Genomic DNA, 11,339 nt, shown 5'->3' on the forward strand with positions numbered 1-11,339 from the left:
AGCTTGAGCATTGTGGTGCTGCGCATTTGAGAAGGCTGGAGGCAGAAGAGGAGGTTTTGCCAAAATGTGTGGCATCAGATACTTAATTCTAAAAATGTATTTTTTTAAATGGATCTTAAATATAAAGTTCTATAATGTTTAAAAATGAACTAGGCTAGCCTTCTTGCCCAGTGTTCATTGTCTAACTGACCAGTGTTACATATCTTTCAAAACCAAGGGACATTTTCATCAGACCTTGCATGTCTGGTACTTGGAAGGCAGTTGTTTCTTAAACAATAGTAATGGCTTGTAAGGGGAATAGAAACTTTCTTGAAACAAATTGTGAGTATAAAATTACCACTGCGAAACTAAGAAGTGCGTTGTTTGCAGTTTTCTAAAACAAAATCTGAATAAAAGTTTATTTAGTCAAAGTATTAAATAAAATTATATAGGAAATAGCCAGTTTACTAATAAAAATGATAAGCCTGGTCCCATATCACAATGTTAGAGTCCTGGTTCTGGTGGTCTGGGATGTCATCACTGTAGGGGTGGGAGCTGGGGGAACAGGAGATGAATGCTCCTCACCCACTGCCCTGTGGTTCAGCTTGGAGCCATATTGGCTTCCACCAAAGTCACTGGGTGCTTCCACTGTTAATGTTGTTAATATCACAATGTCCTGCCTGTTCTTCTAGACTTAACTAAAATCAGTTATTTAACTCAGTCCCCCCTTTAACGTGCTTCATAGCTTGATCAGCCATCCTTATGGATGCATGCACTGAGTGCTTGTAACAGAAAGACATGGGACACTCAGCTCAGGTATATTCTTCATCAGACTGGCTGCACAGGCTTGGGTTCATCATTTAGTTAAAGCATGGTTGATTTTGCTCTGCTAACTGCAGTGGGTGCTACTAAGCTGAGCTGCAGAGGTGAGAGGGGCTATGTAAGTAGGACAGCTGTCATTCACTGGCTTACCAGATGCTTGAGGAAAGGAGAGGAGAGCTGCGAGTCATGCTCTAAGTGCTTTTGTCTTGTTCTGTTAAGAGTGTTCTACTCTTCATTTGAGAGGTTTGTTTTCCATCAACTTTTGCTTAAGATTACTTAAGTAATTGGGAACTTGCTTCACAAACGTCAGAGTGCTGTGCAGCATATAATGCATCTCAGTACTTCAGCAGTCATCCATGTCAGTAAAAATTTAACAGGCAGTTCACTGAACTGTGGCTTGGTAAGACGGTCGCAGTGGTAGCTTACGTGCCATCCTACTTCAGTCAGAAAGGGAGAGAAATAACTGGAGATAAACAAAATGGTGTGTTTTATTTAACATTTTGTCTTCCATTCTTCTTGCAGGGTTGCTAAAAATCCACTCAAATCAGTCTAGTCCACAGCAGGCTGTTCTGACAGTTCCCAGCCAGCTTAAACAGCTCGGTGTAAACACAGCTTCTGGAGGTGTTCAGACTATACTCATGCCTATGAACAAAGGTAAAGGGCAGAGGAGGATGACAGATGGTGTTTGAAAATCCCCTTTGACACAGGGTAGCTCTTCGTCACTGTTGGCATACCTGGTCCAAAGGTTAGAGATAGAAGAAAATGTAGCAAGGAAATTCATCCCTAAACTTTGTGTTGCAAACATTTTATTGCTTCTGAATATGGTTATATGCCAAAGTTTGTTTTTTATTTTTTTAATTTGTTGTCCTTTTTATTTCCTCTCCAGTCATACAGTCACTTTCTACCAGCAAAGTTGCAGCTGTTACAGCTGTCACATCAGCAAGTACAGTTGTCCCGAGTCCCTCTACAGCATCCGTTACTAAAGGTAACAAGAAATTTCTCTGTAAGATAAGGACTAGAAATAGGCCAGTGCTGCCTTATGCAAGTGGTCTGACTCTGAAATTAGACCTTGTGACTGTGGGTTCCGTTATTTCTGTTGTTAGCAGGGTTTGAATTAATTTACAATGACGTCTGGGGACTGGGAAATTTACAGTGACTTCCCCTCAACAAAGCCAAAAGCATAGGCAAGTACAGAGAGGAACGAGAATGTTCTGAAAAATTACTATTGAGTACTATAAACATCCATCATTTCAATCCATCATTGCAGAAAAGGACAGAGCAGCATGTATTTAATCACAGTCACTGCTGTCCTCAAAATAGTGACAAAGTCCAATTCTTGCAGAATTGCTGTGTCTTTCCCCTCCCCTGCCTGGCTGTCTGGTCATTCAGCTGGGAACATCTCCTCCTGCCTTGGCAGAGTTCTGTCCTAGATGTGAGAGCTCACTGGTGACAATTTGAAATCCCACTAGTAGCTGAAATTGTTATTAGCTTTCTGTCCAGCTCTTCATTTAAAGTAAGGCCAGCATACGTTTTTAAGCAGTTCAGTTTAGGTCATGCAGTTATATGCAAAACATCGGCAATTGATGATGTGCATATATATTTTCTAAAAGGGATATCATCATGAGCTTTGGAGGGGGAGCTGGTCATGTTCTGGTGGCATTCCTGCAGTATAGATGAAGCTTGTGTTCTTCACAAGGTCAGGTTTGTTCACGTTTAAAGGAGAATGCAAACAATAAATTCAGTGATGTTATTAAATATGTTAGACACTTAGTCTTATTGGAGTCTTACTCAAGACATTATTTATCAAGCTGACGGGTGCTCTTCCTTTTGAAACGTGTTCTGTTTCTTTGAAGTTAAGATGGAGCCTGATTCAGCGGGACAGAACTGCAGCTCTGTGGGTACTCAAGAAGGTCAAGCAGCAGTAAAAACAGAAGAGAGTTCAGAACTTGGGAATTACGTTATCAAGTAATTGTTCATTTCTTTGTAAAGATTTCTGGTCTTTGAAACTCCAGGGGAGTTGGAGGAGACTCTAGGGATGTATGCAGCATTGTTAAAAGTTTGACTCAGAAATACAATGTAAAATGTTCTGTTACATACAGCCTTGTATCAGTGCTAATCCTGTTGGATGGTGTTTGTTTCAGGCAGTGTTGCAAGTCTTCCATAATGGATTTGTATTCGGGGCTCCTGGAAAGGGGAGGGGGGCAGAGGGGGAAATAAATAATTGTAGTTGTTTTGGGGTTTGCTAAAATCTCAAGCAGCTAAGATATCCAACACTTGGACAATTCCCATTGTCACTGTGTATTTTTACTGAGGTCAAACTGTACACAGTGAAATTCAGATTTAAAAGGGAGCATCTGAAATAAGTTGAACTGTCTCTCTTCTTTCCTCTCTAGTCTTCATAAGAACATATACTTCTGTAATTACTTAATATGACAGCTTCTCAGTTCAGAATTGGAATTAGATGATAAATATCATTGGAGTATTTGTTCACTGGATTCTGTGAAGTCCAGTGCCTTATTTGTGATGGTCTTGGAAGTACTTTTCAGTGGTATTTCACCAGAACTCAGTTTGCAAATTTTTGTCTGGAAATTTCTTGTAATGTGTAGGATGTCCTTCTGCTCTTGATTCTTCAGTGGCATATTTCCCAATCTCCATGTTTTGAAAAGCGTTGTCTTGATACATCCCTGTAAACACTATCCTGATGGAAGGTATGTGTAGCAGACAGGAATAAATATCAAGTCACTACACAATGGAAATTGTCTTCATTGCAACTGTATGAAGCAGATGGCCAGAAATGTACTTTCCATCAGTTAAACAGTACGATTGGTTAAGTGAGATTTACCTCAACTCCCATTAGCACAAGTTTTAATGTTAAAGCAAAAGTGCTGGCATCAAATGAGCCACTGAGTGCAACCTTCCTCTATAACAGGAACCTCTCCTTCTTACAGAATTTTAGGAGATAGTCAGCTGATGAGCAGCAGCAGGGACTATAAAGCTTCCCATGCAGTATCCCATGTTCCTACTCTGGGACAGCCTGCACTAATAGGTGCTTCTTACCCCTCAAAAAAACCTTCAGTCTTCAGTTTGTTCAGCTTGACAAATGCAGCTTCACGTGTGGATGCTTCAGCAAGAGGAAGGGCTGCTTGAAATACCTTCTCCAAACTGGGGCATAACAGTTTATCCTCACACTATTACTGCTGTAATGCTTTGGATCTAGGGGCATTAAAACATGTAGCAATTTTGAAACTTTTTGCATCTGATTTATTACTTCCAACAGTATTCTTTATTGTGATTCTCTTTATCCTTTGCAGCATCGAGTATTTGGAGAACATCCAGCAGCTCTTAACAGCAATAGTGAAGAAGGTTCCATTAATTGCTGAAAAAAGTAAGCAGTGCATGAAAAGGCTTTGCTTTGTATTTTCAATGTATCAACAGAATGCCTTGCATACTCTGTAGCTGAAAAATTAATGAAAAACAGAACGAAATGAAGCCATTCTCCTAGAGAGCTTACTCTGTGGGTTATTCTAAAGACACTTAAAATTAGGTCCTTCCAATAAAGCCAAGTATGCTGTAAGCAGTTAACTTTTTCAATTACAAATAGATTGTATTTCTTCGCATAATGGTTGCGAGTAGGTCCTCATTTTCCCTGGTTTTCTCCTTAGTAGATGTGCTATTTTTTTAATGCCTGGGTTTCAGAGATACTTGAAAATATGATAACAGCTCAATATTGGAATGCATTTTTTTTTTATATATCTGTCTATCTCTCTATTTGTCTATCTGTCTTCCAAAGGAAGAGAGTTTGACCAATAAGACAGACTGAGAGATCTACATCATTACAGTTCAGGGGCAGGAGAGAAAACTTAAAACAGTCTATAGTCACTGATGTCTGGGTACCCTGACCAAGAATGATGCTGTTTCAGCATCCAAAGAACATTGGGTGCTGCACACCTCTGTGGTGTTCTCCGAGTGAGTGAGCACAACATTTGTGTGGCCCTTGAACCTAAAAGCAGAAATGCATTTCCTCCTTCCTCCTTACTAGGCAACATTGTAAGCAGGATGTATTTTATTTCACCTAGTAAAATTTAATACTGTTTTTGTCTTTGTGTTTTCTAGGTGAAGATGCAAGCTCTTTTTGTGCCAGTTCAGTGGAACAGTACTACAGTTGGAATATTGGGAAGAGGAGGGCAGCTGAGGTAATCTTCTCCTTTGTTTTATAAGCAGTCATTAGGGACATGAGAGAGGTTTCTGAATTACAGAACCTGCCTTGTTGTTGGTTGTTCTTGTTTTCTGAAGCAGCCTGTTGTATTTTAAACGGAAGCATTCCTTACCACAAGACACACTAATTTCTGCTCAGCTAATGATCCAGTTTATTGTTTGGAGCCTTTCTCAGACAGAAGGGACTCTAAAGGTCACTTTTCAGTTGAATCAAAGTTAGATGCTTCTGGAACATTTTAAAAATCAGAATTTTTGCAAACTGTCCTGTTAACACTTGGTCCTTATCATTCCTCTATGGCATTGTATGGTCTTGTGAATTTTCTGCAATATACTTTGTCCATGTTTTTGTAGGATTGTGGCTGTTTTCTGTAGGAAGAGCATTCAGAGTACTTGTACTGAAATACTATGTCATAGCTTGTCTGTTCACCAAAGACAAATAATTCAGTTAATCTGGATCTTTTTGTGTTCTGGTTGTTATATTTCCTTGTGTTTCTTAACAATTTTATCACCTTGCCATGGACTTTTACAAGGAAGATTGTAAAACTGATTAGATCTGTTGTCACCAACATAAGTGGAAAAAAGACTTTAGCCAAAACTTTAAGAAGCATCTTTTGCTCTAGTGGATTTTTTGCATCTTAAGATGTTATTTGGAAGAGGAAACAGTTCAAGTCAAGGCAAGTGTGCCTGGGCTCCTGTATATTGCTCTTTCTTGAGGTTTTCGTTGCTTGAGAGAGAGTTTAAATGATCTGCCCAGAATTGCCAAAGATAACGGCATTAGGACCATCTCCCACATTTTTATTTTATTTTTTTTTTACCTTGTCATTCTGACCTCTGAGACAATCATGTTTCTTTTGTTTTCCTTGCAACCTGCATTGTTGTTCTAGGTCATATCTAGCCTTAAACTCTTCAGCCAATGTGACGAGCTTTTTCTCTTTGGTTTGTCACAGTGGCAACGAGCAATGACAGTGAAGAAGATCCTTCAAGAAATCATAGAGAAGTACCCCAGGTTTCACAACATTACGCCCCTGAAAACAAAGCATGTGGTGCAGTGGTGTCGATGCCATGGCTACACTCCACCTGACCCTGAGACCTTGCGAAATGATGAAGACTCGATTGAGGATGTGCTGACACAGATAGACAGTGAGCCAGGTGAGCAAGCAGGGACAGAAAACTCCTTTTTTCCAAAGGCACTGTTGATTAAATAGTCTCAAGAATGGGTATGCTTCTCCATGTGCTGCCTCTTTAGGAAAGGTTTTTTTGTTTTGTTTTGTTTTTTTTTTTTTTTTACTTAGTTCAGTCTGGAATAACAGATATTGAAGACCCTAAGAGCAAGCATACAAGTGAAACTGTCTCTCGTGTCTACAAATACTGATGCTCTGTGGGGCCTCTTCTGGGTTTCATTGTGCTTTGGGGCCCCTGGAGGCCCAGTGTAGGTATTTGTTATGAGAGATGATTCCAGATCTGCAATGCAATCATTTATAAGTGGGTACAGAAAGTCATTATTGGGTAAGCTTAGCCTCTGTTCAAAGACTTACTGTGCAAACAGTGTGAATGAGCTTCAAGTACAAAAGATTGTCTGGCAACAAGAGCGTGGAGCACATTGGGTGTTAACTTACCTCCGGAAGTGAAGTGAATTGGCATACATGAAGCTTCATGTGGTGGTAATATGGTAATACAGCTGCTGCATTAGTCCACTAGGCTTAGCTCTGGGATCTCCGCAGTCCATTGGAGAATATATTAAACATTCATCTTTAGTTTCATCCATTCTTTTCAGTGAAGCTCCCTTGTTTCACCTTCAGATAATCCCTTTCCCAAAGTTGAATGTTACTCTGTCCTGATTGTACTTGAAGTCCTTGTATTTCACAGAAGTTTGTGATTAGTCTTTGCTAAGCCTGGTCCTGCACTGCAGTTGTTCAAGGAAGCATATATCTACCTTTTAATCTTTCTGTCTAAATAACTAGGTTTGTGTTTATCTTTGAAGAAAACAATCTATTTACTGCTTAGCTTTTCATAAAAGGTTTTTTCTGGTTCATGCTGATCATGCAGAGAAGAGGTTACCCTTTTGTAATTCTATTGGGAATCTGTCTTCTGATTTTTTTTTTTAAACAAAACCAAAAAAAAACACCATAATACTCATATAATACTCATCACAGTGTAAAAGGTGAGTTAGTGTTAAATGGTGCCTACATAGTAAAACTTCACATCTCCAAGCAAGTTGAAGAGCATCAGACTGCCTTGCATAGCCAGTTGACAAAAAACTTCTGTAAGAATGTTTAGGAGCCTGGTTTTGTTTGGAGTACAGCCTTCTTGATTGGTGTAGGGACAGATGAGATAAATAAAGACACAATTAGAAGTCTCTCAGTGACTCTTAGTGTTTCTGTTCATCCATATGTTTGGTAGGAACTGCAAAAATAGCTTCCAATTACCTCAATTTCTTGCCATGTTTTGGGTATGCATCTGTTTGTAAGCAGCTTTCCATAATCTATCATTTGTTTAATTGATTGCTTCTTTTTTAGAATGCCCATCATCTTATAGCAGTGGTGAGGATCTGTGCCGAAAACTAGAGGAGCTACAGCAATTTCTGAAACGAGAACCAGAACATGAAGAGGAAGTAGATGTTCTCAACTTTAGTGAGCCATTAAAAATAAACATTAAAAAAGAACAGGAGGAGAAGCAAGAGGAGATGAAGTTCTATTTGTCTTCCTTGCCCGCATCAGAATTTGTGAGGGACACAGCAGAGAAGGTAATAAGTGAATCGTAAAGCTAGTATGAGTTGCTGCTCAGTTGTGGCCTTACATTCATTTAGTTGCCTTTCTTTCATCTGTGTGGGCCTCTGGATGCTTTATTAAGGTTTCTATAAGTGGCCTGGATAAATCTGACCTTCTGGTTCATGATGCTCAGCTGGCCAGTGCTGGCAGAAGTGAAGCATGCCAGTTGCTGGGAGATCACTTCAGAGAAGCTGTGTGGCCAAGCTTAGCACCAGAAAAATTGGTCTGGAAAGCCAGAAGCAAGGGGAAGTAAGGGAAAAGAAGCACTGGCATGGAATGCCTCCTGTCCTATCTTGTGAAAGATCTGGGCTTGTTGCCTGGACTGATGCTGATCCTGGAAAGGGGGATGCACTAAAGTTAAGATCCCAGCAAACTTCTCTACTGTTTGGTCATTCCCCTGCACCCACCAACTCAAACTAGGGCAGAAGAAAGGGAGGGAGTGGTCTTCCTTCACAGCAGCAGGAAGGAAAGAGAGGAGGTGGCTTATTCAGGTTGTAGGAAAAGGTGCTCTCCACTGAGAGAGAGAAGCAGCAGGAGGGTTTCCTTGCAGCAGCTGAGAGGAAAAAGAAGCATATCTGTCCGCTTCAGATGTTGATATCAAGGCATGAAACTTTGGTTTGCAGTATATCCAGTCTCTTCCTACATGTGTGACAAGGGCACAGGCGTGATGGGAGTGGAACTGGGGGATGAAATTCTTTCGATGCAGACATTTTGTGCCAGAAATAGTTTAAAGCTGTTTCAGTTGTCATAAGTGCAGGGAAGATTATGAACACATGGACTGAATATATCTTCAGTTTTAAAATGGAGCTTCTGTTTGTAACCCAAAATACCTAATACAACTTTTTCTTTGTGGACTCCCTGCAACAAAAATGAAAATCTGCTTTTTTTGTTGTTTGTTTTTGCTTGAGAGGCATTTCTGCAGGCTACTGTAATGTTCAAGCTTCATTTTCTCCAGAATTCTTTTAAATGAGGCGTGAGATTATACTGCCTGAAAATTCTGCACAGCCTGCTTGCTTGTTTTTTAAATACCCTTTATAATAGATTGTTTCTATTATACCATTGCCATCTCATCTGTAGCAAAACGTGGGTTGTGCTACTTGACGTACTAGTTCTTTTTTCCTCTTCTGTTTTATAGATTGGGATTTCTTTTCAGCCTGCTGAGGTACAAAAGAATGTTTATGCATCAGTAATAGAAGATATGATTTTAAAGGTAAGAAATCACTTTACAATAAGAAATTTTCTACAAATGTATTAACCCTGTAAGGTAGGGGGAAAAAAAAGATGTATTATCCATAGTAACATGCATTTATGAAATCAGGAGATGCAGATTCTGATGTCAATATAATGTGTGTATAGAAGGATATATAGCTGAATGCAGAGAGTTGTGTATTTCTCTGTGTGTAGTTCCAGCTTCTTAATCATTTGTTGGCTTGAACACAGGGTGCTGATTTGCACGTCCTGACTTGCAGTAAGATACTGGCTCCTCTTTAACTTAGAAAGTACCATCTTGTTTGCCCTACATTTTGGAATTGTAGGGGGAAAATCTGCTAAAGGTCAATAAGACTTGATTATTTTATGGGAGGATTAACTGTTTTTCCATAAATACCATTGAGTTGCTTTCTGCCTGTGTTGTCTCTACTGGGAGACTGCTGAATTCCTGAAGTCAGTAGCAATTCTCTGTTGTGTAAGAAATTATTCATCTGTCATTCAGCTTTGTAAAAGCAGAGAATCTTTCTTACCAAAGCTTTGAACAGCATGGAATTGGAGTTCTCAAGTTTGGACTGAAGGCTAATACAGATTATTTTTAGCAGTGCTCTGTTGTATTTCAAGCCAAAGATGATTTTTAGGTTGTTTATGCAACAGGGTTTTTTGTTTGTTTGTTTGTTTTACAGTTTATACAGTCTGCTGTAGATCATTTTTATAAAGTTAATCAATTCCAGGTTATATGTATACTTGCATGCACGCTTCTCCTGTACTGTCACTTACTGTAGTTGAAGTCAGATATATCTATATCTGGTTTTAGATACAGATTATAATCATCAGATTGCTCTAGTATAATTGATGAGTATTACCAGCTTTCCTGAGTAAAAAATCCCAGAAGCTTCTGCTGAAGTTTTGATATAGGCTCAGAAAGCCGAGAGCCCTAACTGACTTTTAATTGAACCTTGATTAAACCAGCATGTGGGGCATACAGCTGCTGTGCATCTGCTGTCTAGGATGGGAAGTTTTTGTGTGTCTTGATGCCAACCTGGTGGGCCCTGGATAACAAGCATATACCAAGTACCAGGAGAGCATCTGGCATGTGCCACTTACAAACAAGCTCTAGCATGTGAGGCTGGGCCTTAAAATGCTCTTGGAAATGCACCTGCAATGTGCATATGGGTGCATATTGCATCCATCCATCCTGCAGCACATGTGCTCTGCGGGTCCAGAGAGAAACCAGACTGGGCAGTTGTAGTCATGAGCTGTGTGTATCCATAGGCCTCTTTCTGTTAAATATATACTCAGTTTTTATCACTGGGCTAATAAAAGTCACTTGTGCATCTTGAACTGCCTGCCCCCTGCTAATTTAATACAGGACTGAAGTGAGTCAGATTTCCAGATGCTCAGTTACACTGATAATCTGGTGAGTAGCATGCTGCTTTCCTCTTTTATAATGCTGTCACCCAATGTTGCCTTTTGTCACAGGCCACTGAACAGCTTATGAGTGATATCCTACGGCAAGCCCTGGCAGTGGCGTACCAGACAGCTCCTCACAACAGGTACAGCACTCGAACTACTTATGCCAGCACTAAGGGCTGAAGTAGTTGAGGGGTTCAGTACTTTTGTGGGGTTCAGACCATGTGAGCAAGGGGTTTCCAGACGATATGGGGTAGTGTGTGTGCGTGAACTACAGGGGTTTGTCATCTCCTAACTCCATAGTAGCAAATTAGTGGAAACACAGACATTAAAAACTGAGGCAGGACTGCTGGTGTTGCCATGCTCAGAGGCAAATAACTTGTTTTAGCAGAGCCCTATTGGAAGGACCTTCTCTCATGCAGTTCAGGTCACCATGTAGACGACTTACTTGTGGCCCACCAGTACTTCAGCAACCTCAATATTCTGTATTTTACTGATACACTCTTCTGGCTCAGATACTGAGTGATTTTAATGGTAACCATGGGACCACATTTGATTTGTGTTTGGCAACATGAAATTGAAGAAAAGTAAGACCATGAGAAAATGGACAGTTTAAATATTACCTAGATACACTATATAAATATAAGATCTATAATGTAACTGTGCACACAGAGTTTGTGCTACAGAAGCTGAAGAATTAATACTTCAGCACTTCGTTTTACTGTGCCAGCACCCAAAATGTTTCCCCTAGTCATCTGAGTGGTTCTTTTGTGCTGTGATGTTTTAATGGTTGTTTTTTTTTGGTGTGTGTGTTGCTCTAACCACATGCTCTTTTATCCTGTTTTTGATTTTTATTATTTTTTCTCCCTGTTAGTAAATTGAATGACTTGCTGCTTTATGGGCATGTCTTTTTCTGTGTTATAAAAACACTCTGAT

At 39.9% G+C, this 11,339-nt stretch overlaps 1 protein-coding gene across 5 annotated transcripts in view; it reads left to right on the plus strand.

Annotated features, from left to right (window-relative positions):
• YEATS2 (YEATS domain containing 2) overlaps positions 1-11,339 on the plus strand; it is a 48,559-nt gene that overhangs the window by 33,972 nt on the left and 3,248 nt on the right. For 3 of the 5 annotated variants that reach the window (XM_084530292.1, XM_084530294.1, XM_084530295.1), the window contains 9 exons: positions 1,324-1,455; positions 1,688-1,786; positions 2,655-2,766; positions 4,113-4,186; positions 4,915-4,994; positions 5,964-6,165; positions 7,533-7,759; positions 8,920-8,994; positions 10,473-10,546. In XM_084530292.1, the coding sequence (XP_084386418.1) occupies positions 1,324-1,455; positions 1,688-1,786; positions 2,655-2,766; positions 4,113-4,186; positions 4,915-4,994; positions 5,964-6,165; positions 7,533-7,759; positions 8,920-8,994; positions 10,473-10,546 (1,075 nt within the window). Of the gene's footprint in view, positions 1-1,323; positions 1,456-1,687; positions 1,787-2,411; positions 2,498-2,654; positions 2,767-4,112; positions 4,187-4,914; positions 4,995-5,963; positions 6,166-7,532; positions 7,760-8,919; positions 8,995-10,472; positions 10,547-11,339 lie in introns of those variants that run through there. The other 2 variants (XM_084530293.1, XR_014696215.1) reach the window with 2 other exon arrangements.

The sequence above is a fragment of the Aythya ferina genome (assembly GCF_964211825.1).
Source record: "Aythya ferina genome assembly, chromosome: 9".
NCBI lineage: Eukaryota > Metazoa > Chordata > Aves > Anseriformes > Anatidae > Aythya > Aythya ferina.